Source organism: Ciconia boyciana, chromosome 6 (genome assembly GCF_034638445.1).
Source record: "Ciconia boyciana chromosome 6, ASM3463844v1, whole genome shotgun sequence".
In the NCBI taxonomy this organism is placed as follows: Eukaryota; Metazoa; Chordata; class Aves; order Ciconiiformes; family Ciconiidae; genus Ciconia; species Ciconia boyciana.
This window is the reverse complement of record NC_132939.1, coordinates 59,189,482-59,216,510: the sequence shown is the minus strand read 5'-3', so window position 1 is coordinate 59,216,510 and position 27,029 is coordinate 59,189,482. Positions and strand designations below refer to the sequence as shown.

The 27,029-nt window shown below is 44.8% G+C and overlaps 1 protein-coding gene and 1 long non-coding RNA gene across 3 annotated transcripts in view; both read right to left on the bottom strand.

Moving 5' to 3' along the window:
- Window positions 1-935: 935 nt before the first annotated feature.
- DIO3 (iodothyronine deiodinase 3) lies at window positions 936-2,806 on the bottom strand. The gene has a single exon (XM_072864291.1). It carries the CDS (start codon window positions 2,313-2,315, stop codon window positions 1,491-1,493), a length of 825 nt encoding a protein of 274 aa, XP_072720392.1. The 5' UTR covers window positions 2,316-2,806; the 3' UTR covers window positions 936-1,490.
- A 4,463-nt stretch (window positions 2,807-7,269) lies between these two features.
- LOC140652893 (uncharacterized) overlaps window positions 7,270-27,029 on the bottom strand; it is a 66,165-nt gene continuing 46,405 nt past the window's right edge. The window contains exons 3-4 of one of the 2 annotated variants that reach the window (XR_012042975.1): window positions 12,003-12,122; window positions 7,270-8,712 (exon numbers count right to left, since the gene is read on the bottom strand). This is a non-coding gene — a long non-coding RNA (uncharacterized lncRNA). Of the gene's footprint in view, window positions 8,713-11,192; window positions 12,123-27,029 lie in introns of those variants that run through there. The other variant, XR_012042974.1, reaches the window with a different exon arrangement.

Genomic DNA, 27,029 nt, shown 5'->3' with positions numbered 1-27,029 from the left:
AACTTAGTCAGGGGCTGAACAGCCCAGGCGCCTCGTCCCGCTGCTGTCAAGGACAAGGAGGCGTTCAGAGGCACAACGGGCGGTGCTTAAAGACCCGCTGTTTCTGAGCGGCCTTGCACGGCTCCTGCGGGGGTTGCGGGATGCTCTCCACGCTCGGCTTCACCTGCCGGGCTCCGGGGGAGCGAGCTCCGGCACCCCGCACCCTTCGAAACGCAGCTGCCGGGCCCCGGGAGGGGGGGTGAGCCTCGCACCGCCGGGCTGGGCGCTGCCCTCCTGCCCGAGCCCCGCAGCCGCCGTCGGTCGGCGGGCCCGGCCCCGCCTCGCCGCAGGTGCGGGTCGCGCTGCCCCCGGCCGGGCTCCGGCCCCGGCCCCGGCCCCGGCCCCGCCTGCGCGCCCGCCACGAGGCGTCCTCCGCAGGGCGACTCTCCCGGCCGGGGCAGCTTTCCCTCGCCTGTTTTTTTGGCCGGGATTCACTTGCCTGCACGGCGCCGGCCGGCCCCTGCACCTTCGCCCTCCCAGGGCTCAGCCCCGCGGGCGCCTCGCCGGGGTCAGAGAGGGAGCGCACGGTCCTCCGCGCCGGTCCCTAGGACCACCGAGGCGCTCCCTCCCCCGGCAGCCCCGCAGGTCCGGATTTCGCCCAGGGGACGCCCTGTAGCCCCCCTTCTCCTTCGGGTCGCGGGCGGTGCGCGCTCCTGCCGCAGCCGAGCGAGAGCCCGTCGCCGGGCGCGGCAGCAGCTCGCCGCCCCCGGGCCCCCAGCAGCGCATCCTCTCCCGCCTGCCGCTTCGCCTTCCCCTCCTCGGCTGCGGGAAGGGTATTGTGAGGTAGGCAACAGGGAAAGTGAGCGTAGCGGTCTGAAGGTAGAGAGAGGCAGTCAAGGTTAGACGTGTATTTACTCAACCTTTATTATTTAAAAAAATTCATTTAAAAAAAAAAGGTGAACGAACGTCTTACAAAACCCCCCCACATAAATAGGACATTCCGTTCAGCTCTGGCTATTGGCAGTTCTAGTACTTGACAACATCAGACGCGATTTCCTGGCATTAGAGAAACCCATTTCAAAATCGGTCATCACAAAGAAATACTAGAAATCCCAGTTAGCACTTGCTAGGCAGCACGGAGCACTTGTACACAACTTTTCAGACACACACCCGCGCACACACGCAGCTGGGAACAGATCCCGTACGAAGAGAGCCTCCTTAAAAAATAGTAAACGCTTCTCAAAAAAAAAAAAAAAAAAAGGGAAAAAAAAGTTATTTACAAAACGCACATGGAAATACAGTATTGACAGAGCGTGGCTGGCAAATCAACATGATTTGAATAGAGAAAGGACTATGGCACATCTTGCTCGAAAGCTCGCACAGCAGCCTCCTTCGAGTGTCCCCGGGGGAAGACAGCTCCTGCCGTCCGCGTCGCAGTGCCTTCTCCCTCCCCACCTCTCCTCCCGCCCTGCCCTCGCCTCTCCACCCCTGCGCTTCTTGCCAGGTCCTTTTTACACTTGGATGACCACCGTGCTGGGGCTCTGGAGCCGGGTTTTGTACTGGTCTAGCCAGGTCCTCAGCTCCGAGATCTTGTAGCCCTCTGGTCCTCTGCCTCCCTGGTACATCACCTTCTCCTCCTGGATGATGTAGAGCCTCTCGAAGTAGGCACCGTAGGCGGCGCTGGAAGCATTGTCCATGGTGTCCACGGCCAGGGGGCAATCGGGCGCCCCTTCCCTCATCAGCTGAGCTGCCCGCAGCCTGTCCTGGAGGCACTGGTGCTTGGGGATGTTGTAGGCTGCGTCCGAGCTGACCCAGCCGTCGGAGGGGTGTGCTTCTTCGATGTACACCAGCAGGAAGTCAGCAATGTCCACGAAGTGCGCGGCCAGGCGCTGGAAGGACCTCAGGCGGGCCATGAACGGGGGTCAGGTGCAGCTGCCGAAGTTGAGGATGAGGGGTCTCTTGCCGCGGGCGAAGTCCAGGATGCGGAGCCTCTTCTGCCCGTCCAGCTGGATCACCTCGGGGTTGGGGGCTAAGGAGCCCACGTGCGCCGACTTGAAGAAGTCCAGCTTCTGCCCGTGCCACACGGCTTTCAGCGACTCCAGCGTGAACATGCGGTTGGAGTCGGACACGCAGACCGGGGGGTCGTCGGGGGGCGGCCCCTCGCTGGCGCTGGCCGCCTCCTCCGCCGTGGGCATCATCAGCATCTTCTTCCTAATGCACAGAAAATCCAGGAGCCAGAGCATCACGGCGGTGAGCAGGAAGCGGGGGAAGAGGAGGATGCAGGCGGCCGCCTGGGTGAGCAGCTGCAAGGTGTGAACGCCAAGGGAGTGGAGCATCGCAGCGGCTTGTGCTGCAGGGCGCTGGCTGCCTGGGGGCCCCCACGCACCCTGCTTGCCGGGGTCTGTGCAGCACAGCTGAGATCCCGCTTCTCTTTAAGCCCATTTTATAGTCAGGGATTTAAATGAAAAGTGACTCCACCTCCGGCCAGAACCCGCCCCTCTGGAACTTGAGCCTGGGGATTACCTACCCCTCCACTCTAATGACCTAAAAATACACAGACAAAAGGGGAGAGAGCCCCGGCGGGAGCTGCGAGGGACGTGCAACGAAGCAGGGAGCAGCCGCTATCAGGCACCAGCAGGGAGTCCGAGATAGGGCACCGCCGGGGTCCCCGGCCGCAGATAGCGGCAGGCGCTCACAAACAGCCCCGCCAAGGACAATGCAACAGGCGCAGCCCGCCCCCGGCCCGGCCCGGCCCGGCCCGGCTCCGCACGGGCTGTGCGAGCGCGGGGCCGGCGCCGCGCCGGAGCGGCAGCGGGAGCGGGGGCCGCGGCCGTCCCGGCAGCGCCCGCAGGTGACAGGGACGGGCCGCCCGCGCCGCGTCTCTCCCCGCGCCTCCCTCCCCTCCCCTCCCCTCCCCGCCCCGCCGGCCCCGTCGCCCCCGGGCACGGCCTCCGCCCCGCCACACGCCCCGGCGCCGCGGGGGCACCCGGGGCTCGAACCCGCGGACGCGCCGCGCCCGCATCCTCCTGCCGCGGCGGCGGGACGGGAGGCGGCCGCTGCCCCGGCCCGCGGGCACCCCCTCGCCCGGCGGCGGGCGGCCCGGGCCGCGCCGGCCTCGGGCCTCGGCGCGGGGGGTGCCAGGTGGGCGCGGGCCGGCGGGCGCTGCCCGCGGCGGAGGAGGGGCGCGGGGCGGCGCTCCGGCCGCTAGGGGTAGCTGTTGCCCGAGAAGCCGCCGCGGCGGCGGCTGCGGCGGCGGGGAGCCGCGGGGCCCTGCCGCCCCCCGGCGCGAGGTGTCCGCGCCCCCGCCGCCGAGCCCCGGACCCCCAGTCGGAGCGGGCGTCCCCCCGGCGGCGGGTCTCCCCTCGGGGGGCGGTCGCCGGCCGCCTGCGAGCGCCCTCGGGAGTGGGGGTCGCCGCGGGGAGCCCCGGGGCCGCAGGAGGCTGCGGGGGGCGGGCTGGCCAGCGGCTGCGGGTGCGCGCCGGGGTGTGAAGGCGGGGCCCGGCCGCGCTGCGGAGGCGGCCTTCGACCGCGCTCGACGCCGGCCGGGTCGGGACGGCCCCTGCATCCTCGGGGAGGACCGGACCGTCTCCTCTCGTCTCGTCCCGGGGACGCACCGGGGCCTGCGGGGCGTGCGTCACCCGGGCTTCTCCTGCCAGCTCAGCCGTGACCGCGCTCCCCCGCGCCGCGGAGCTGGGGCCCGGCCGGCGCTGCGGGGGGTGCCACGACGGGTGGGCAGCGGGGACGGTGGAGGCGGCGGGAGAGCGCTGGCTCCGCAATGTCCCCCTGTTCGCTGGGCGTCCTGCTGCATCCAGGTGAGCTGCAAGTCAGGGCAGACGCTCCTTTACGGCCGGCGACTCAGGGGGAGCCAGCAATATTTTTTTTCTGTTGTCAAGTGAAGTATAAACACAAGCTTCTCACGTGAGTAGGTCTAGCAAAGTCCTTAAACAGATGGCTGAAGTGTCACCTCATGGACATGGTCAGGTAGACCCATGTACTGTCCACAGCGCGGACATGCAAGGGCTGGTTTTAGGTTGGGTGGGTAGCAAAGCGCTACTCACCCCAGCGCTATCAGTAGCAAAGCGCTTGCAGTATGCGGAGCTGAGCACAGACTGGCCACCCTCAGTCTTCACCCACTTAGGAGGAATTTATGGCCCGTAAATTCCTTCTTGCTGGACTAGATGGAGACATGTCCCAGAGGTACGGAGCTTAAATCTAATTTTGTGTATAGACACAGTCCTAGACAAAATACGCCAGCTCTGCTCGCAGCCTTGCCACTCCATCAGTGCAGGGCTCCCAGCTTGCAGTGTGCACATCATTTCCTCACCAGCTTCTTCAGAAAGGGATATTAGTTGTCCAAAATGCTGAACACTGCCCTCTGCTACGCAAATGCAACTCAGGCATCCCTGAGCTGCTGCTACAGCTGCTGCTTACCCGCGTGCCTGCCACGCTGACTTTGGGGACACACAACCCAAACATTCAATGTGTGTATGGGTCCTGAGTGCCCCATTGTTGCCTATGGCCGATGCCAGGTCTCTGGCTGCAGATTCCCAGAGACCCTGAGGACCTGCAACTTTGCCTGGGTGCAGCCTGCACTTCTCCAAATGTGACTGTGCATGTCTCTGTGCCTCCCGTCTAACATCTGCAAAATGGAAAAATTAATGCTGAGCCTCCTCCTGGGAGTCTGGGCGGCTTACTTCATTTTTATGTAACTTATTACGAGAACTCTGAATAAAAGGCAAAATTAAAATCTCATTTTATTTTTTCTTTATCTGGTTCCGAATAGGCTGTTTTAGAGTAATCTAATCAGGCGCCTGGTTTGCAGCCCCCCAGTGCATCATCTGTAGTTGGTGTCAACAGCAAGTGAAGGGAATTCAGCATTTTAGCATCTGAATGGAAATGTATGCCCCAGTCCTCATAAAGCCACGTTCATACACTAGCCTGATTAATAACTTCTTTGGCATTCCGTGGTGCTCAGTCCAGGGAAAATTACTGAGTAGATATTTACTATATTGTCAAACTTATTTTGAACTCTTCATGTGGGCCTCTCACCACCTCTCTGTGCAGTTATGCAATCTTGAAAACCACAAATTAAAGCCTCTAAACAGACGCAATAACAAATTGTGGTAGCTCTGAAGAAACCCCCAGGAAAAAAAATTGATCTCTCAAAGTGACCTCTTCAAACTATGCTGACAGACAAAAGCCTGAGTAAACAGATGGGTTTGCAACCCTGAATATCAACAAACTTTGCTCTACTAGATCAGGGAGAGATATTCCGAGGTAAAAAAGAGTATTTGTTCTTATATAGCATATTTGTAGCTGGATAGGGACTTTGGAAATCACTTTTTCTCCATTCCCTGGAAACAACTTTGCTTTATTTTTATAGCTTGAAGGAAACTTTTGAATTGGGGTTTCCTATTCAGCTGTGGATAGACAGAGAACCGAAGCATTTTGCTACAGCGGCCCACCGCTACACTTTCCTACCATAGGAAAATTCAAGTATAACCTGAGGCCGCTGTTTCATAGCGAAACGGTGGCTCTGCATGGCTCTACAAGCCACGCACCGATGCGTTCAGTTGAAGTACAGCGCTCATGTATTTATACAAAACTCCGTGGGAAAGGGTGGAATTCCTTCTGCAGCCCTTTGGTTCTCAGGAGGTTTGAAGTGACGTGTCGCTGCTGTTCTCACTTCTGTGTTATGCTGGACGGTTTTCAAAATCATGTGTTTTCGCTCCAGTAAACACGGTCTCTACTTCACAAGGGCCATACCTCCCAGTCGGATCTTGGATTATTTTTAGGTACGTGAAGGTAGTCGGTCTTTCTAAGAATCCATATTGCTGCTACAAATAGTGTGGGAACTTACATCTTCCTGCGCACTGAGGATTTCATAGAATATATCCTAAAATAGGGGATTTACAGTGGCACATCTGGTTATGGGTGGTTTTTACTCTTCTGCATGTGGTCTGTGGTTCAGCGGTCACTAACTTAAATATATATATAAATTTGTGTGTGTGTGTCCACACAAGTGCACATACAGGGTTCACATTATTTCCTTTTTTGAGAACTTTATAGTTGTAGTTTTTCTTAATTTGATAAATGTAATTTATAACTCTTTTAAAGTTCTTTTCATAAACAGGAGCTACAAAATAAATTCAGCAACTTATAAAAACAAAACCTCAAAAAGCTGAAATTAAAAACATCAGGTCTGCTTTGATGTAGAGGATGTGTTGAAATGGTATATTTACATGTTTATTTTCTATTTTATAATTTCCTGCGCAAAGGCACGCAATACTTTCTGACAGGAAACTAAATGTATTTTGGAAGAGTTCCACCCCTCATGTCATCTAAGCTACATGTCGTTAATGTGTTAGAACAGAACTTTATGTGAAGGAAATGAAAAAGACTTTGCTGAAGTTTGGATCTGGCCCTGAAATAAGAGCTGGACAATTTCTTCTCATGTAAGCGCCTACCCAGTGACTACAGAGAGGTGCAGTAGTGCAGTGGTAAATTACTCGCCTGTCTGGTATCTGTAAGAAGTGGGTAAATGTTATATTGCTGAAATCAGAGGAGGATAAACTCCATTTGCGGTTGTTTGCTCTTAGTGACACCTCTGGAAAAAAGTTACTGTAAGCTGGAGTCTGTGCATGGGTCTGGCTGTCTCTGGACCTACATCCCTCGTAATCCTTCACCACTTTTAGATGACACCTGTTTTCTTTTCCTCCCTCCTGTTTGCTTTTTTTTTTTTTTAAATATATATATGACTCAGGAAAAACATGCAAAGTCAAGCAGCTAGCCAATGCTTTGAGTAGCTTTGAGAACTGAAAGAGAAAAAAGTGCCATGCTGCAGATTGGTCTATAAAATCACTAGTGGAGCCATGGACTTTGATTCTCCTACCCCGCCCTGGCATTCTCACCTTCGAATACATGATAAATATGTCATATATCACAAAGAGGTTCCCTGCACAGAAGCTTGTTTCTTTTCCCCACTTCCTGCTGACTCTGGGTTGAACTGGGAAGGAATTGTTAAATTTGGAGGGAGGACTGATTCTACAGCTACAGGTCTGTTAGTGCAACACTCAGGACTCACCCTGAGTAAGTGGAAACCAACATTTTCTTGAGTCTGTGAGCCACCTACCAAAGCTTTGCAGTGTGACCAAGTGTACAGTTCCCCGGTGTGTTAATGGGTTTCTGCACCTGCCTCCACACTGCTGCTCGCTAGTGCCATCGCTGTGCTAGCAGCCTGTCAGGCTGTGGTAGAAACTAGATAACCAAAAGGTTCTGGATTAAAGAATTCTGGTTTTAAACCCAGACGATTTTGGTGACTGAGTTTACTTTAGGACCCCTAAAATAGCGTGTAATAGCACAGCTTACGCTGTCACTTGATGAATGCCAAAAGGTGCAGCTTTCCATCCCATGACTCCTTCCTCACTTCGGCTTGCGCTGTGTCTTGTGTGATCCTGTGGTGACCTGCAGTCACCTGGTTCGGGAACTAAGGGGGCAGAAAAGCTTGGCTTTAGAAAAACGAGTTATTTCCCGACAGGTTAGTTCGCTAAACTGGCTCATGACAAAAGGAAATGATCACATGTGCGATGCAGAGAAGGCACAAGAGAAATGGCCCCAGCATGCAGCTAAGGCAGGGGCAACAGGACCATCCCCTCAGACTGCCTTAGCAACATTATCAAACTGCCCCTGGGTGGGACTGCGTAGTGAGAATGTGTTAAGAGCAGAAATTTCCTGAACAAGCTTCACTGGAAGGAAAATGTACATAGTCTTACCCTTTTGTGTAGTGGAGGAGTATAGGAGATGCACAGGAAATGACAGTGGCTGTCACAAGGTCCTGTTGGGCAACGGAGCCGAATGGGGCGCACAGCCAGCTTCTGGGGTGAGCCGGCAATGCCAACTTCAGCAGCAGCTGCTAAAACACTTCCTCCAGCAGGAGGAAATCAGATTATCCACAAACCCCCGTGCCAAGCACATCTCTGCTACCCATCAAGCAAACTGCTCAAAAGCTGCTGTGGCTCAAGAGCTCAGGCTGGACCCCTGGTAGTACGGTATAATTATAGTCATCTGAATGGTTCGCTCTGCAGCAAAGACAACAGTCTAGTCCAGAAGTGGAACCCCATAGAGTTCTACTTAAGCGGCAACTTTATACACATTGAATACAGATGAAGTCCTTGGCAGAAAGTGAAAATACTTCTTCCATTGTCTTTGTTCATACCGGTTTCAGGTGTGATGCAGAGGAGGACCAGGAGATGCAATTTGCTTGAATCTAAATTTCCTCTGAGAAGATTGTAACAAAATTCACCACGTGCAGTGTTTTATAACAGAGTGTGTTTCAGCATATGACAGCAAATTTCAGTACACTAACACTGTTTAGAGAGATGAGAACAGCAGGCTGATAACTAAGGTTAGTTTTTCATCTTTTAAACGGCAGCACAGCAAGAGTATTTTCGCAAAATGTTAAGAGGATACTTTGGAGTTGACAGACTCAAGGCTTTGTTGGGTAAAGGAAACACCACTCCTTTGAGCTCCCTTGCCATGGGGAAGTCTCACTGCTGCCTTTGTTACATGCTGGTTCTCAGAGCCCCAAGGTTTGTGTGGTGAAAGCCGTGAGCAATCAGTGGCAAAACTCCCGGCGCCTTCCTTGTGATCAGGATTTTGCCCAAGCCATGCAGCATGATAACAGACAAAAGGAGGGCTGAAGACTCAGGGTGCAGTTTCCGTCATCTCACTTTCCTTAGCAAGTGCAGTAAAATATAAAGAATTTTAAAATAATATCATTTAATAATTCTCAGGTTTTCAGGCAATTGCATGTGCCCTGCCTGAACTGACATACACATTTGAATTTTCAATCTGTAACAGACTCAGAGGGGAAGGCAGGAAAAACAGCATTTAAAGAAACATTTATTCAAGGAAAATCTTTAGGGATCATGTCTAGGGTAATCTTTTTCAGGGTGACCCTCATTTTCTACAATATAACGGTTTTATCCAGCACTGGTTTAACGGTTTTGAATAAGCTGTAGAGCGGAGGAACAAATACTTTAGCAAGAATGGAGACATTTATTCAGAAAGGCAGGAGAATCAGCCTGCTTTTGAATATAGAATGGAGATGATTAATCTACTGACCTTTTATCCCCAACATCACTAAGATGTATATTACATACCTAATGTGGTCTGGTTTTGTGTAAATGATCGCTTTAAGCATGACAGACCTGTTCGAAGCAAGTGGCATGCCAAACAGGAGGCTAGAAGGCACCATCGCTGTGCACTGAGGCTCTCATCAAATAACTCACTTGCTTCAAGCCTGCTCTTTGAACATAAATGTTTGTGAAGTTTTCCAGTGATTTTTTTCCTGGCGTTTGTACCATGACTCTTATTATTTTTAGCCATGTAAAATGGCATTATGCAATTGCTGAAATGTGTTTCTTTCAGCCCATGATGATTTATAAGTCTTAATTTCCAGGATACTCCCTTGAAGTTACCTTCTCTTTGTGACCTCAGGATTTCTCTTCCCAGACCTTTGGTATTTATTTTTACTATTTCTGTGGTCAGGGTTTGGCAATGTTGTTTTGGATTAATGACTAAACATACATAAGAACTGGAAGGAATACACATCTTAATCTCCTAATTTAATGCGTGGCTTGTTTATCAATAGTAGAAAGAAGTTTCTGGACAGGTTTGACACATCCTAATAATAGGCCTCTGCAGCCAGATAGAAAGATTTTGATGAATCTGAACTGCATGTAATTCTTCACTTGTTCCAAAATAGATGCAATTTGCTTATTTTATATTGCAGTGCAGTATTTCTTTCTAAAACTTTGCCCAGAAAGAATTGGAAGTGGAAGTCAGTTAGTTTGGACAAGTATGCATTGTTTATATGGAATATTTTAATTGACACAAAATTGTGTAAACCTGCTTGCTTCTCTGCTCTTGGATGAAGAAAAGATCTTTGGCGTAACAAGGGCCTGAATTTCTGTTCTATTTTTTCTTTTTATGCAGGAAATTGCAAATAATTTAATGCTCAGATGAAATTACTCAGCATTTTACTCAGTCGTGGAATTTTCCTCATAAGCTGTATATTTTGCTTTCATCATATATCCAGTAATTTTTTAACTGGCATCTTCTGATGATCTTTTCACTTTCTCTGTGTATTCTTATTTACCTTCATTGTTTATTTACTTAGGCTTAATTCCTTCCCTACACAGCCTACTGTGAATAAAATGTTCCTCTGAAAATGATTAATTTTGCACTTTGTTTACAGAATAGTCTTGCGACGTTGTATCTGATACTCATTAGCAGGAAAACAGAAATAAAAGGAGAAACATTAGTTCTCACCACAAATCATTTTGAATTCACTAGGATCAGGATCTGACCCAAAATGTTTAGATTAGCTCAATAGCTCAAGTCGATTTGAAGGGTCTCAATGTTTATGCCTAACAGCGCGTCCTCCTATGACTTTTTATTTTTAGCTGCTCAACAGTTCTTACTTTCTGTGAATTTTAAAGTTATTCTTAGACTAAGCAATACAGTATCTTCACAGGGAAAAACTGTGACAAGCATCGCTATGTGATACAGCTCCTCATTTCACAGGGCACATCATTTCCACCTGAAGCTCTGGCAGGAAAAAAAAAACCCAAAGATTAAATGGTTACTTTAAAGTTAGATATTAAATTTTGGGTTCCAATTCACTCTTCTCAGTGTGTGAGTTATTGTGGATACCTGGAGCGGTCCACCATCTTCTGTGAAACTTAATTTAAGGGCCACAGATTGCCTCTGAATATTAACATATGTGCAAACCTGCTCCCCGGAATCCAACTGTACTTTTATTTCTGACATTTTAATAGAATTGATTTTGTGAGAGTACTAATCCCTTGCTACTAGTTCTTACCTGAAACCGAGTTTGAATTTCTTAAAACAAGAAAATGGTGCTTTTTTAGAAAAGGTATTCACAACCCCTTTTTTTAACAGGAATCATATACTTACACAAAGCAGGGAATACATATGCGAATAAAATGGATCAGAGGGATCTAAGCCCACTCATAGAAAGGGGAAAGAGTTCTGAAATGCATATTTATTGCAAGCAAACCCTGGATTTACTAGGTACTGAGGGAACATTTTTTTTAAGAACCATTATTTTGTATTTGGAAAAAATAACTTTTTTTTCTTAACTAATTTTAATTGGCATTATGCTCCCACTGAACAAAAAAAAAAAAGGAAGACAGCAGCAAAATATAAATTAAAGTAGGAGCAGAGTATCTTAGCTGATGAAAGCATAGATAAAAGGCTCTGCAGCCTTTCTTACAAATATCTTCTTCAAAGCGGGGTGGTCCTCAGGCAGTGGTGGCCCGCGCCTGTTCCTTGGCCTCTTTTACAGTCCTCGACATTGCGCTGCCAACGAAGCAGCTGTCACTTTTTACCAGCGTAACGCCTGCCAGCAGCCAGCTCAGAAGAGCTGCTTTTAATTAAATTTCTGATTTCAATTGGATTTTGGTTTGCAGTTCACAGCTAATGGAGATTTTCAGGGTGGGGTCTTACAGGGCATCTAGGAGTATTTCAGACACCTCTGTGTTACAGGGTTCTGTTCAGAAGCATCAAGTATCACCTTAAAGTTAGTTATGTTTTTGCCCCCATTACTTGCGAGAGCTCTTCCAGGATCTAGTATCTATGGCGGATTTACACCCGCTTGTTCTTATGCCAACATTGCCTCTTTGCTGAGGCAGTTTTCCTGTCTCCCCTGTCTTGGTGTGGTACAGAAGGCAGTCCCATCCCCTTGGGCACCGCTCCACCGGGGCTAATGAGCCAAACTCGTGGGGCGTATCGGCGCTGATGAGGGCAGGCAGATTCAGGCTCTCTCTGCTAACGATCTGAGTGAGCTGGGATGCAAATTTGGCCTCTCCCGGTGCCTATAGGGCTATGCCAGTGTAATGCTAAGCCTGAGCTGGTGAGTTCTGCTGGAGACTTCATTAGCACTGTGTTAATTCAGTCTATATGGATTCTGGGCCAGTACAAAGCCAACTGAGGCTCACCTCGGTCTGCACCTGTTTATTCAGATGTGCTCACAGTCTCTTCTCATGAGATGGATTTTCCATTTCTCTGGTCCTCCTAGAAGCAATCTTCTGCACCTGTTTCATGTCAAGTCCATTTTCCTGCATCATATACGAAGAGATTAATTGGAGAACAAGAGATGGCTCTACCCTCTCCTATTTTCCTTGCATTAGCACTGTTGGCACGACATACGGTCACTGGTTCAGCACAATCATTCTCATCAGCCTGGTTGATGTCTGGAAGTCATGGACAAACACAGATGCAGCTTGACAGCTGAACACCTGGACAATGAGCCTGGCATGTCAGGGACACGCTGGGTGTACCCTACATGCGCTGTGTTATTCGATCGGTGCTGTGCAATACAGCTTGGACCTACCTGAAACCCAAAGGACAAATGAAAAGTTGATGTACGGTAGCTCTGGAGCCTCTCCACTGTATCAGCCAAAGCACCGTGGAGTCAACCCATCTTGGTGAGCCTAGTGCAACCGGAGAGCATCGGGCTGATTGTGCACTCGCTGGCCATCTGTGTCGTTCACGTTTCCCACAGGCTGGATTTCCTGCTCATGCGGTGCATGGCATGGGGTTTCCCAGACACAAACATGGGAGCCCAGGCACATGCTCGGGGGCCGTGTGACAGGGCTGTGGCTGTGGATCTCCCCCATATGGAGCACAGCTGTGTCTGTCCTTGAAAGGGGTGACCTAAATTTTACACAGTATTCCAGTGACGTATGACCAGCACATCCCTTGCTGCTGCAAATACCTTGTGTGTTTTTGAATTGGACTTGTTTACCATAGCTGCCTCTCTTTAGGGGCTCATGCTAACCCTGAATTTGACTGAACCATCTAGAGTTTTCTCCTCCACGTGTAGCTGGCAAGTGCCCAGTTTATAGCGATACTTTTTGCTGCCAGCTTCATGAAATTGAGCTAGGCAATTCTGGATTTCATCTTGTTTGTATTGCTTCAGTCCTTGAAGTCATTCAGTTCTTCCAGTGAAATAGCCCAGTACTATTCTGTACACCCACAGATTTCATAAGCTCATTCCCATTTTTTGCACCCCAGTTTTCTATGTTGTCTCTGCTGACCATATTCCTGTAATTATGTTTGATCGTGATAATCAGCAGACAGCAGATAACCTTAGCTGATGCAAACTGTCACAGCTTTTGCTGTCAAAGTAGTGCTGGTAGTGTTTCCGGCTAAGGTTCTGCCAGAATGTAATTAGAAATGTACCTTTAAAATGCGATATTTCTTTAACTGCCATAAACATATTTTTAAAAAAATAGAAAGGCTTTGCTTAAAAATGCCACTGTGCTCATGAAATAGTTACTCTTAGGCTAAATTAACACTAAGAGTGTATCTTAATATTAAAAGTGTTACAATATTAAAGGTTTAGATTTCCATTATTAGGAATATTCCGCCTTGCTTAACTCTGCTATAACTGTGTTTCCTATATGCAGATGACCCCAGTTTTTGCAATAAATCATGCTCCTCTTTCTCAAGTGAGATGCCAGAGAGATATTGCAACAAGCACTTGCTTCTTGGCATGAGATCAGCCCCTTTCAACAGTGGCTTGCTTTGGAGCTGGCCTTTAAAGCTGTTTTGTTCTGTTACCCAAAGAACTGGGTATTATGTTGCTATCTTCTCTATGCCACGAGGACTGTCTTCCCCCAGTGTTGTTCCCATTCCCTCTCTCCAGCTTTATGGCTGAGAAGAAAACCTAAGAAATATAAACCAAATGCAATAGTGCGTCTGAAAGCAATCTAGGTAACAACTCCAAGGGATACAAACTGGGCCACATCTCGCATATGTTCAGTACTGGTGATTTAAGTGTTGACATTGTCATGGTGACAATTAAGAAGCAAGAAGGGGAGGATCTTAGATCTGTGTGGTTTAATGGGAATATTTTGGCGCTAATAGTCACCTCTCGTCAAGAACCACCCAAGCTTAGGCCTAGCAGGCTCCATGGGTATGACCCCATTTTAGAGGGGAACCAAGCTGCAAGAGTGTGCGTACTGAGAAAACAGGAACGGGTCCTGTACTGAGCAGTCCTGTTTTCAGTGAGCAGTATCTCATCTGGGGAATCAGGACAGATGTTGCTTGACTAGTATGTGCCACTGTCACTTTGGCCATTTGGTCTTTGATAGGAGATGATCAAATTTGAGCATGGGGCAATAAGAGGCAGTGATGCAGCCACCAGCATTTAATGAATCACTTTTGAAGGTGTTTGGAGCTTTTTCTCATTTCTAAGCAATAATCAGTCAGAGAAAGCCTTTATAAAACATTTATCCTCCTTTCTGTGTGTAAAAATGATTTACTTTATTTTGTGTTTGATGCATTATTTTTTCCATTAGGAAAGCAAGCCGTAATCAGTTAAACACTTGCATAGCAGTATCCCAAAATGACCTGATATCATGAATACTATTATAGACTGTAGTTGAATAGGTGCTTCTTTTCCCAGCTGTGGAAACTGTAGAAACTAAAAATGTTCTTTCTGAAAAGTTCTGGAATCAACTTTTTCTCTTATAGAGATCTTTCTAGTATAGAATTAAAGTTGCTTAAGTATATTTCCTTGCAATGAACATTCTAAAAATAATAAGGGATGATAAATAAGGTGACATTTACATTCAGTGCAGTGCTCATTGCCATCAAATTCCATAACCACAGCCCTCTTGTACAGACATTCAGTTTAACAATACATCACCTTTGATTCACAGCTCTGAATAGCTGAAAAATCCTCTTGTAATGCTTGTCCTTGGCCCCCAATAACTTGCCGTTTGCTTGAATTACATACGATGAGTAAGCACTTGAAGCAGTGTACATCTGTACATGTCAGTAATGTTTGTGTAAGGTTTAATTTAGTGCCGTATATTATATTGCAGCCTTCACTTTCTGGGAAAGGTGATGTGAGGAAATGGTTTTGCTAAGTAAGGACTGCAAAATTCATTACCTACTGTATGTTATTTCAATGTACCATTTTTTAATTCTAGATGGATTTTTGCCATTCGAGGGCTGAACAATGTAATGTTGGAGTTTAGCCTGGGCATTTGTGTCCCGAAGTACATGACGATGACAATATTAAAGGGGTTACTAGTAGCTTTCTGCCAGTTCAGATATGTTGTGTGTTGGGGGTGAAGCCACTCCCTTCCATATAAGACAAAGAAATTGTTTGAATGCAGCATTTCTCTCCCTGTGTGCATTTGAAGAGTGGGGTGCAAATTTTTACTTCCTATTCTGCTCTAATTGAGCTGTGTAAAACTGCCCTAGAATTTGCCATATTTGTAACTGGATAGTGCTATAAATGTGCGTGCAGGTGCCCAAAATGTAACTCTTCTCTTTAAAATATGTTTTTCTTTTTTTATTTTTTTAAGTGGGAAAAATGAAGTGCAGTAAATTTGTTCAGCTGGCCTATTTTATCTCATCCAACCTGGTATCATACATAACTTGAACATCAAAATGTCATGGGAAACTATGAGTAAGCTGAGACACTCAGGGTTTGAGTAAGGCAAATTTTCAAGGCCATACTGAGAGATAACATACTTTTTAAAAGTATGTTGGAAGTCCTGGTCCAAGCTGGCATGCCTTAGTTGTGGTGGTGTTATGAATGGTACATCAGAAACAGCAGAAACTAACGTGAAGCACGTGCTTCTCTTTTTATCTGTGTTGCTGCGCTTCGTTAAAAGGTTATCAACATAATTTCTAACTTTAGCAGCATCTCAGTCTCCATCTTTGAGTCCTGCACTTCTTCCTGTTACAGATTCTTCCCATGATTTAATATCATTTCTCCAAAGCGGCATTCCTCCAAACTGTACCATAATAAGCAGGGGTAGATGTACATCTACTTGTGGACCACTGGAGACCAGTCTTCACCCAGATGTAACTGCAGACCTACTCGAAGACAATTCCATTAATAGCCACAGATCCATAGTTGCTGAGTGTCTTATGTGCTTGTCCAAAAGGAATTCACTGAGCCTATCAATGAACTTCACTCAATAACCACAAGTTCATAACAAATTTTGACTATTACTAATACATTACAATACAAATGAATGTGTTAACAGTGCAGTTGTTTGAAAACAGCAGTATTGCTTATGAGAGAACAGTTTCTATTTTCCTAGTACAATTTTCACACATTACTATTCATTTAAAGGGAAATAGAAATGAATAGCCACCCAGGCTTTGTAATCTGGATGTTTAATATGTCTGTTATATATCTATTTTTTTATTTTAACTTCTTCACTGTGTGTGCTTCTCTCACTCTGTCCCCATCAATACCCTTCAGAAATGATTGGGTTTTTTGAAATAAAACTTCAAAAGAGAAATGAGATTTTCCCAGCATGCTAAAATCTTGGGTGGTATACAGTGTTGTCACTAGTCATATAATTTAAAATTAACACCATTGACAAATGCTGCTTTAAAGCCTCTATTGAAAAATCATAATATGTAAGTGCAGTAGGGCTTTTTTGCTGATCTGGATTTACGTTTGTATAATGTACAGTTAATAACTGGTATGATCTTGTTACAGATTGATTACTCTTCTTCAGTATGTCCCTTGTTTTGTATCCCATTATTCACTTGAAGGGCTTAATTAAATGAATCAGAGTATAAGCACATATTTGCTGCAACAATCGCAATTCCCCATAGATAATTTTCTTTGGCTTGTCTTACTGGGATTTCCAGGAAAGTTCCCAGAAACTGTTTCACAGAATAGAGGGATTTCTCTTTTTAAAACCCTTTTTTGGTGTTACACAAATTCGAGCCCAGAAGAGTTTAATTTTTGACAAATAACCATGAATACTACATGCATGTGTGCCTCTATAAAAACAAAATCTTCAGAATAAATTGAGTTTAAGTTGAATCTTATTTAATTTCTGTGGTTGGCTTTGGAAACATTTGGTAGTTATTTTCCATTGAAATTTGCACCCGCTTGGGGCAGCAATATGTTTAAGTGCTTCTCCTGTTATTTCTGCTCTGTAATCTTAATTTCAAAACTCATTTTCCATTTTTTTTCCTATTTGCTCTGTTGTGTGTACTTATCTTTCACATGGCAATAAATAATTCTGCGTTTGGTATTGGTGGTCTTGGTCTTAGTGTGCATGTATGTGTGTTGAAGGGGTACAATATATAGCCCTGTAAAGAGCATTGTTCTTTGATTCTGTGAAAGAGAGAAGGAGGGATTCTAATTTACATCCATACTGCTGAAATAAGAATGTGGTCTCTCCATTCAAGAACATGGCTGTGATTTTTCAAAATGACTTGTAAGGCTTAGATGAATCTATTTACAGGTGGCTAAACTGGGACATTTTTAAGAAACAAGTTTTTAGAGAAGAAGTTTCAACATTACAGAAATTTTAAGAGGACAAGCTGGCCCCAAAGAACCAGCAAAACTCTCAACTGCTGACTGTGAGTTCAGTGCAGTTCTCTTGGTCTCTGTTGCATTTGTTGGGTCAAGGTGCTTGATTCTGTATTAGACACTAAATAAAGGTGATTCATGCCTCAGTGTACTGACAGTCTGATGGCAGGCACTAAAGAGATGAGGCACATGGAATGAGTCAAAAGGGAGAAGTTGTTTCGTGTTTTTTTTCTTTTTCTTATTAACATAGAGATTAATAAAGACATTTCTACGAGAGCAGGTGCAAACTTCCTCTGAGCACCTAGCAGGCTGACAAGGTACAAGTCACCTGGAATCCAGAGGCTGTATCACTGCATCAGCCTGACACGATTTAGCAGGAAATATTAGCTCAGGCAAAGTAACCTGTTAACAGAGCTGCATAATTTTTGTGCCAATGCTGGGTTGCTTCTTGCTGACTTGGGTAACTAAGAAGGAACATTTGCAGATATGCATCCATTTTTGTGAGGATCAGAGGCTTGTTCTGAGGGTCCCCAAATCAGTGGAGACAAACCAGTCATCTCTAAGGAGGTTTGTGTCAGACCTCAAGATCTCTAACCGGCACTTGTTGCAGCTAAGTGTTATACCTAGGAGCTCCAGCTGATACATGGCTTCATATGGCAAATACAAAGGAAGAAAGAGATCCTGCTTCCAAAACTTTACCCTGAATTGAGAGGAAGCTTAGATGGAAATGATCATCCAGCCCAACTCCTTGCCAGAGCAAGATTATATCCTGCAGGCTGTTTTCTAGCATTTGCCAATCTGGCTATAAAAGCACCAAGCAAATAGGATCCATTACTGGGAAGAGTCTGGGAGACTGTTCCATTGTTTAAAAGACGTCATGCAAGTACATTGTCTTCTGAAATTAAGTATTGATTTTTTTCTTATCTTAATTGCATCTTATCCTTGGTTATGTTCTGAGATACCAAATTAAAATCTGACATTCTTAAAGTCTATGTGGTTGTTGGCTATTACAATTCACCTTTGTGTCCTCAAGCTGACCAACCTGGGGTGTTGGTCATCCCAGAGGAAAGGGCTGCCCAGCTGCATGACCATAACTATTCTATGTCACAGGGACCAGGGCAAATGATGGCTATAAAACTCCTTTTGCCTTCTTCGTGTATCTGGCCTGCTCTTTCCTAATAAATCAGTTCCTCCATCCCATCACAGCTTTTGCTGTTCTTCAATGAATGTTTGCCAGCAGCTATATCCATGTTAGTAAGTAGTATGGCCTAGTAAGAGTGTGGGGTGAATGCAAAACAGGACCTGTAGAGTAAAATGGTTAGTGCTGAGGGCTTAACTTCCACACGTGTGCATGCGTTAAGGTTTTTGGATAGTTCTGGGCTGGTCCCTCAAACTGGATATATGTACTGGTTGGAGATCATTAGATGCACTCCTGGAACACACCTTCTAATTTAGTTTTTTCTGAAAGTCTCTGAGTCTGAGACTGCTTTGTTGTGTGAACCAGAGCATAATGAGTAGGGATGATCTGGAGACTTCTCCAGTTTTGAAGAAAAAGTGCCCTTCTGGTCTGAACTGAAATGCTAATGCAGATTATGCAATCCAGATCTTTTTGTGTGTGTTTGTTGTCCAGAGCTGAAAGCAATGTTATATAGCAGCAAGAGAGATTTGAGTCAGACCTCAGGAAAATATTTGTAATGATAAGGGCAGTGAAGCACTACGGAAGTTGAAGAAAATCCATGATGAGAGGTTTTTAAGAAAAGGCTAAACAAAACAGAATTTGGGAATAAGGTAGATATAGTTGTTCCTGCATAGAGAAACAGGAATGGATTTGGTCAGTTTATGACATCCCTTCAAGCCCAATTTCCCCTATGATTCCAAAGTGCACCACCATATCTCTTCAGGAGTGACAAACTTTGTACAAACAGCTCCAAAGAGCTTTGTTTTCTTGCTGTGTGACAGTGCAGTCCCTCATGCTATATTTGTGGTTTCTTTCGGTACTGCACCTCCTTGCATTTCTTCCACCTGATGAATGTGTGTCCCTTTTTCTTATGCATATCAGTTTCAATTTTTCCAGTTTTACTTTTCTGTCCTTCCTCCTGCTATTCACTATAATTTTTTTCTCTTCTGTGGCTGCTATTTATAACTTCTCCTAGTTTAGCTACATCATGGAGTTTCACTAATGGCAATTTACTCTCCCAGATACTGAAAGTTTTCAATAAAGTTGAATTAAAAATGGTGTCTACCAAGTAATCTACATTGCTGGCGATAATCTACTGTTAGCCAGATTTCAAAACACATAACTGGTTCTCTTCAGGTCAGTTTAAATTCAGGTTCAGATGAGACATAATAGCAAATGCTCTACTGAACTGATGGCATATGATTGTTTCCTGCCACTCACTTGTAATTTGGTCAAGCAGAAAACTTCAAATTAATAAAATTGCAGCCATTCTCTTCCTTTATGTTGTACATTGTTGTGAATTATTAAGTGTCTTGAAACAGAACTGCTCCCCACAAAATACACATTTCAGAGCCAAACCCCCGCAAACAAGTCCCACTCTTAAGCCTCAGATCACTCAAAAAGAGCCTCAGTAAATTTGGGCTTCTTTGCCATTAAATTTAAATGGATGTTAAGGACCTTAACTCACTAAGGTTCCTTTTAAACCCCTCCCTTTTGTATTATGATTTGTTACTTTATGCATTTTCTGCTGTAGCTTATGAAGATCCTAGTGTCCCAAGAGGATTGACCTTTTCAGGGGATGGTACAGGTGTCCAGTTTCAACATAGAGGACCAGTCTAGCCTTGCCTCTTGGCTGCTGCTCAATGCAGTCTCTGGGAAAGGGAAGAAGTAGACTCAAACTTACCCTACTAAAGTGTTTTTCAATCCAGGTCACTCATTTCCCAATAATTTATCTTAACATTGACTCCTGCTCAAAAGATAACAAAGATTTAGAGCTCTGAGGCCATTTAATGTGTGTGCTTTTGTGCTTTCTGATGACATTTTAATTAGAAAGATATATATTCTTCTTTCTCAGATACTTCCATTTTGCTAGGATAAATAGTATTCAGAAAGATTTTTTTAATATTCAAAATTATCTGTATACCCCTATCCATTTCTGATACTGAATTTATTGCTAAAAAAGAACAATAAAGGGGAAATGTTTTGGTACAAACTTCAGTTTTGGAATGAAAACATTTTCAACTATGAGGCTCTATTAGTTCTGCAGTTAGCAAATACTTCAATTGACACTGTTGTCAAACCAAGGACATAAAACTGAGAGTGTGATATGTTATCTGCTGCCAATTACGTAAGTTCATGATGCATAAGTTATTGCAAAAAATAAGGTCATGACTCCTAAACCAACTCCTTTTGAAGTTGTAGTTCTTCATAAAACCTCCCACATATTTGTATATTTTAGTTGGTTAACTCTTAACTGAATTTATACAAGTGCTTATGAAAATTAAGTATTATATGACATTAACGAAAAAGCAGAACCTTGCATGGTCTACAAGAATATCAACTTGTTGATATCAAATGCTTATAGAGAGGTGAATCTGTCTAAAAAATGGATTTTAGTTCCTAATCAAAGAGCTTAATCAAAGTTCCTTATCAAAGAGCTGTTTGAAAATAAATGTTTTTGACCACCATTTTAAACGTTAAAGTTATTACGGAACATTATCTAGTGGGTAGGTAAGAGGATTAGGTTCAACCTCCCCAGTTCTTGTCTTACCTTTTATATGGTCTTTTATGGTAATCTTACACTAATCACTGAACTTTTCTGATTGCCTTCATTTACCTTTCTGTATGACTAAATATATGACTGTCATATTTACCATGTGAAGATAGTATGTAAATAATAGACTTAAGCCTTCATTTGAAAAATGCCGGTAAAGCTGGGAAGAGTGTCAGAGGAACAAATCACTCCACTCAGAACTGGAACAGTGAGGTCCTTCTTCATGTCTGGGGCAGAGGTTTCAGAAACTTTAAGAATCAAGCGATCATGATGCTAAAGATGCTTAACATTTTCATCTTAATGCAAAGGATTTGTTAGAGGATCGTGTAGCTACAGGAATTTATGTTTTTTCACTTCAGAAAAAAAAAGTATGACTTTCAAATATTGCCTCTTTTCAAAATTTGATGGAAGCATGACCTTTGGAGATGATTTGACAAAGCCTTCCCTAGAACAGCTAGTAGTCCTTGTTCTGCTTCCTTCAGGTCAATGACTGAAAACCAGGCGTTTTGTAGTCTACTAAATGACTTTACCATGAGTCTTGGGGTTTTTTTTCTTGAGTTTTTGGGACCCTCTCGGCTATCTCTGTTGCTCTACAACTTATCAAGTTTGTACAAATAGTTACCTATTCACCGACCTGGAGAAAGGCCAATGCAATAGTCCAATGGGCAGTCTAAATTCAAGTCCTTGTTCCAATTAATGTTTAATTATTTATACAAAGTAAAACAGGTCCAACAGGAGAGACTGAGGAAGCTGTTCTTCAGATTAACTGACAGTTTGGTGGCCAGAAAGCCTGCCTGGGATGCAGGTTTCTGACATTCAGACATCTTGCAGAACAGAAACTTGAAACCTGGACTCCTGTGCCACCAGTCAGTGCCTTGATCATAGGATGATTATCTGGGAAGGGTGACAGTTTTCTTGCTCTTTGATGTATTGCAAGTCTCATCCTAGGCATGAGAACCTTTCCCAGGTAAGAGCTTCATAAGAACTGGTAAGTACCTGCAAAAAGTTCTGGTCTCAACAGAATATAATTTGTCAGTGAAAAAATGCATCACTGTAAACTCTGATGGGGGCATGACTAGAGTTTTCACAACCATGTAGGTCCAGAGTGGTTTGGCCATTGTGATGATCCCTCAAAGTCCTGTGTTTGAAGGAGAGGTCAACAAGCAGCGCTGCAGGGCATGAGTCTCGGGAAGCCTGTAGAATGCCAAAGCATATGTCTGCATAAGTGTCAGACTTGTAAATCAGCGGTTGTTACAAAAGTTTAACAATGGGGAAATGGTTACATACAAACATTGGTTTGGGCATTAGGCTTAAGAGTCTTGCTGTTTTTAAACACTTCAGCTGACATTGATAGGAAAACGGGGCATAAAACCAGGAGCCTGACATGTGATCTCTTGCCAGTTGCCTTCAAACTACCATGCCTGATGAGGAAAAAAAGAGAGGAAGTGGATGGAGAAATGGGACAGGTCATCTGGACTCTGATAATTAATGTTCCTTAGAAAATAAAAGTTTTGAAACTTTCCTGGAAATGAGGTTTTATGATCTGCTACAATGGCCCACAGGGGGGATGCTGCAACCTACACATATTGACAATTGTGGTATTACCAGGCAATTCATTTTTATGAGTAATTTCCAGAGCAACCCTCAACCATGCAGTCACTCATACAGTGCAACAGTGTGCCACAGAAGAAAGACTCAGCTAGAGGCCAAAGATTATACAGATTTATTAATATTTGGGAAAAAGAGCCTAACAGCAGAAAGCAAATTGAGCAACAGAGTGGGGAAGAAGGAATGGACTTGACAACAAAGCGAGCCCTGTAAGGATGTGATCCAGAGCACAGTGAACTCAATGGAAAGATTTCCATTGATTTCTTAAGGTCTTGGATAGATCTCAAAGGAACAGAGACACTCCATCTTATACCTTTCCCCCTCCTTTCTCCATCTGAATGGAAAATACATTCTTCCTTGTTCACAACTAGCATCATTTAGTGACCAAGCATCACAATCAAAATGTTGATCATACTGGGGATGTTAGAACCAAGAATCCTTACCTAAGCAGCCGCAGAAGTGGCTTGACTTTTCCAAGGACTGAGCAACTTGCAAATTCTCTCTAACAGTACCTTCATCTTTTTATTAGACTCAGAATAGTCTTATCCTGTACTTAACTTTGCAAACCCACTCTGCTTCCTCCTTTAAAACACAGAGAATAATGGAGCAGTTGGATTATAATCTTGTTTCTCTTAAATCCTTCTCCATAAACACTTTTCTTGTAAAGGTAATGACCCATTTAGTCATCTTCTATTTATGTCTAGTCTAAGTAGTTATAGCTGTTACTTTTAAACAGCTATTAAATACTTCAGTAGTTCTTAAACCATGCCAAGGAATACTTGGAATAAAAGAACAATGAACAGAGATGACTGAAAATGAAGTTGTAGAACTGAATTTGATTATATATCATTCAGAAGAAAAAAATAATAGTTCTGTCAAAGTCCCTGTTAAGGGCTGTTAGAGAAAGTGATATACTTTGCACTAAGTGAGGCTACATAGATCATGAATCATGGCCCCAAGTGATATATCCCCAAGATCAGCTTGGTTATCTACTTTCAAAATCCTTCCTTCTATGGGAACAAAACTTTGCTGTCTAATTAGTGTTTGCTGTAAGTAGTGTTTGACAACCTCATCCTGCTGTGATAGCAACTCTTATTTCATCCTACACACTGAAGAACGTAATTTATCTTCACACTAGGCATTGAGCAAGGCTAGCTGTGGGGAAGTAGAACTACTAGGGTTTCCTTTTACTACTGAGCTCAATTGAAATCTGCAGTCAAACCAAGCCTACTTTAAGTACTCTGTTGATTATTTTCTTTAACATGGTGTGAAAGACCAAGGCTGCTTTATTGGAATGGGTGGGTAAGTTACCAGCAAGACATGCTGAGCTGAGGAGCTGGTGACAACACACAGAAAGAGAAACCCGCATTACTCCCCATCACTTTGAAGATACAAGAATAAACTTCCTTATAGAGAAAACCAGAACATTTTCAGTGGAGAACACTCAACAGAGAGTCTTACTGTTAGGTGGATCTCAGCCTTCCAGGAGGCCAGGAGTCCCAGGTCCCTAAGCACAGCTTCCAGGTCCCTAACCACAAACCCCTCACCTTCCCCAGGCTGTATGTATGATTGGAGTGCCTGCTCCTCATCTTCCTGCCCACCGGGATGCCAGCTGCATCAGAAAGCCCAAATTCCACAGTCTGAGGATTTAGCCATTCCCTTCACTAGCATTGAAGGTGCTGGCTTTGGCAGTTCACTCTGTGTTGCTTCCTCCAGGACCCTGTAAGGTAGCATCAGTGGAGACAGTTGTCCTTCACCTGGCCTAAACACGTACACACACACACTAACAACAGGCATTGGCATGTCCTTCTGTAAGGTGATTCTGACCTAAGGGACACAGCACCAGCACTGTCTCAAGCTTCGCAACAGAGCGGAAAAAAAGCAGTAGAATTGATTTAAAAGAACAGAAATGAATAAAAAAGGCAGTTCTCTCCTATTACAGCACACTGGGCACTGAACATCAATTCCAGTCTAAAGTCTGTCAAACGATGGAGCACAGATAGTGCATTTGGAGATTTCAGTTTAACTTCCCAGACCTCCCTGAGGACAGTGGGAATCCCTCTGGGTTTGATAAGTGCCGTAGAGGCTCTTTCCTCAAGGACAGGTAAACACATAGTCATTAACAGGTTGTAAAGGAGAACTGAGCTTATGCAAGGACTTGTTTTCTCAGATTCATCCTGCACTATCAGCTTGAACACATCTGTGAAGATCCCCTGGGGGTCCTGCAATTTTCCCTCTTTGGCTTGCTTTCAGGATTTGTTTTAGCGAGTTGCCTGTCCACAGAGAGGTGTGACAGAGTGATGCTTGAAAACCTGGTTCTGTTCACTCTGTCTGTGTCACAGTAGATATAGTTTGTTTACCAGGAAGCCCCAGTGTTATGACCTGAGGAAAGAAGGGGACACAGACTTTATTTGTAGAAGGTATTTTAAAAACTCGGCATTGTTGTCACAAATAATGTCAAGATGGAAAATCCTGATTAATAAATCAGGATACAAAGGTGAGTATGAGTTTGTTGGGCAGATACAATTACTTAATCTGTGCTAGTGGAACAAGCCCGCTAGCATCCTGAGCTTGCTTATATGCAGAAGGGATGATGATGGTAAACATGATATAGTTCTATGTCTATGACAAAATTAATAGATTTTTCTGTGGACCTGGTCCAAACACTGTTGGAGTCCTCAGAAAAAAAACAAAACCAAAAGGTGCTTTTCTGTGCTTGCATGCTGAAGGAGATGAATATTGGTTTTGCTTTCAAACACAAGAGTCTCAGGATGTATCCAGACACATCCAGCACGTGGCTACACAGCTGATGTGTGTGCATTTCTCCTTTTTCCACTCTCCCCGAAAGGTTCATCAGAGCTGTAGAGATGTTTGATCTTCCTGGTGAGAAAAGGTCAATGCTCCTCTCTTGGAGCTGAATCATGTGAAGTGGAAGCTGAAAGGGGACAGAGGGCATAGGAGAAAATAGGAACTATTTTTAGCACAGGGACATTCTTCACTAGCCCTGGCATCACTGGAAATCTGCAAGAAGTCTCTGTTGGGGACATGATTCATGAAGTAATATACAGAAGAGATGCAGAGGTCTGCAAATAGCAGGCTCCTCTACAGTCATGTCATTGACACCTGTTTGCGTTTGGTTTTTATCATACTTGTGTGCCAATATTTCAGACTTCTTATTTTTTCCCTTGGTCTTTTAGGGGCTAACACAGATGGTGACTTCTCTTGTGTGTTTTGCCCTTTACACTTGTTTCGAGTGACCATCTGACTGCCTTCATTGTGGTTCTGTTCTTTTCAGAGTGCTATTGATTATATACTGCACTTTGTGGGAATCTGGTGTAAAGGGACAGCTTTATAAGCCACCATGGGCTACAGGTATCTATTTTTATCAACTTGAGCAATTGTCGCTTAGAAAAAGAGACCCCTGCTTCCCAGGCTGCGTGTGGCTGACCTCAGTTAGTCTGAACTCCTTTGACCTCAGCGCAGCTTAAGCGATGTGACAGCCGAGTCAGCCCCTTTAATTCCAGTCTTTGTGAGGCTCATGTGATAATCATGCACTTGCTCTGTCAGAGGAGCCGGCAAAGAGCGATTCTGTCTGTACTTGCTCCCTGCAGCAGACCTCTTTCTTGCCTTCTCTCTTCCACCAGATTCCTTTCATTTTGTTGGTTCTATTCAGGAACAAAGAGGACTTTGTTGAATTGCCTTTGTGGTTTATTTTCCTGAGCCTTGGAAGATAGCAGACTTTTGCCACTGTTTTATCCAACCCTTTATCACACGCACAATACCCTGAATGCTTGAAGGAGGCTAGTGTGTGCTAGCCTAACTCTCTGCTTTTTTTTTCAGGTTGGAAGCCAAGGCTGACTTCTGGATGCCAAGTTAGAAATAATTGCCAGAGTAAAAACTCAGGGAGGAGTCCGTCCACACAGCTGCCGTAAAGGCTCCAGTAGATTTCATCTTATTTTTCCTGTTCTCTGGTCTTACCAGGTCCCAGTGTCTACAGAGACATGTGTTTATTTACAGATGTAGAACACATCCTCATGAAACGATCTTTGGGCACACGTTCAAAAAGGGGTAAAAATACATTGACTGGCCACTACAGCTGCTAATACTTAGCAGCTTTTATCTGAGCCTGTAAAAGTGTTTTGACATGATAACCTGCTACAATCTTCACAGATGCAGAAAGGCAGTTGCAGAAGAGTTAGATGAGGGACTCTGGTTTATAGACTTTACCATAAAAGACTTCTCCAAATCTCAGGACAAGTCAGTAGTGTGGAGAAGACTAAAAAGAGCAGCTGACTCTAATCCCTTGGCCTAACCACTGTCCC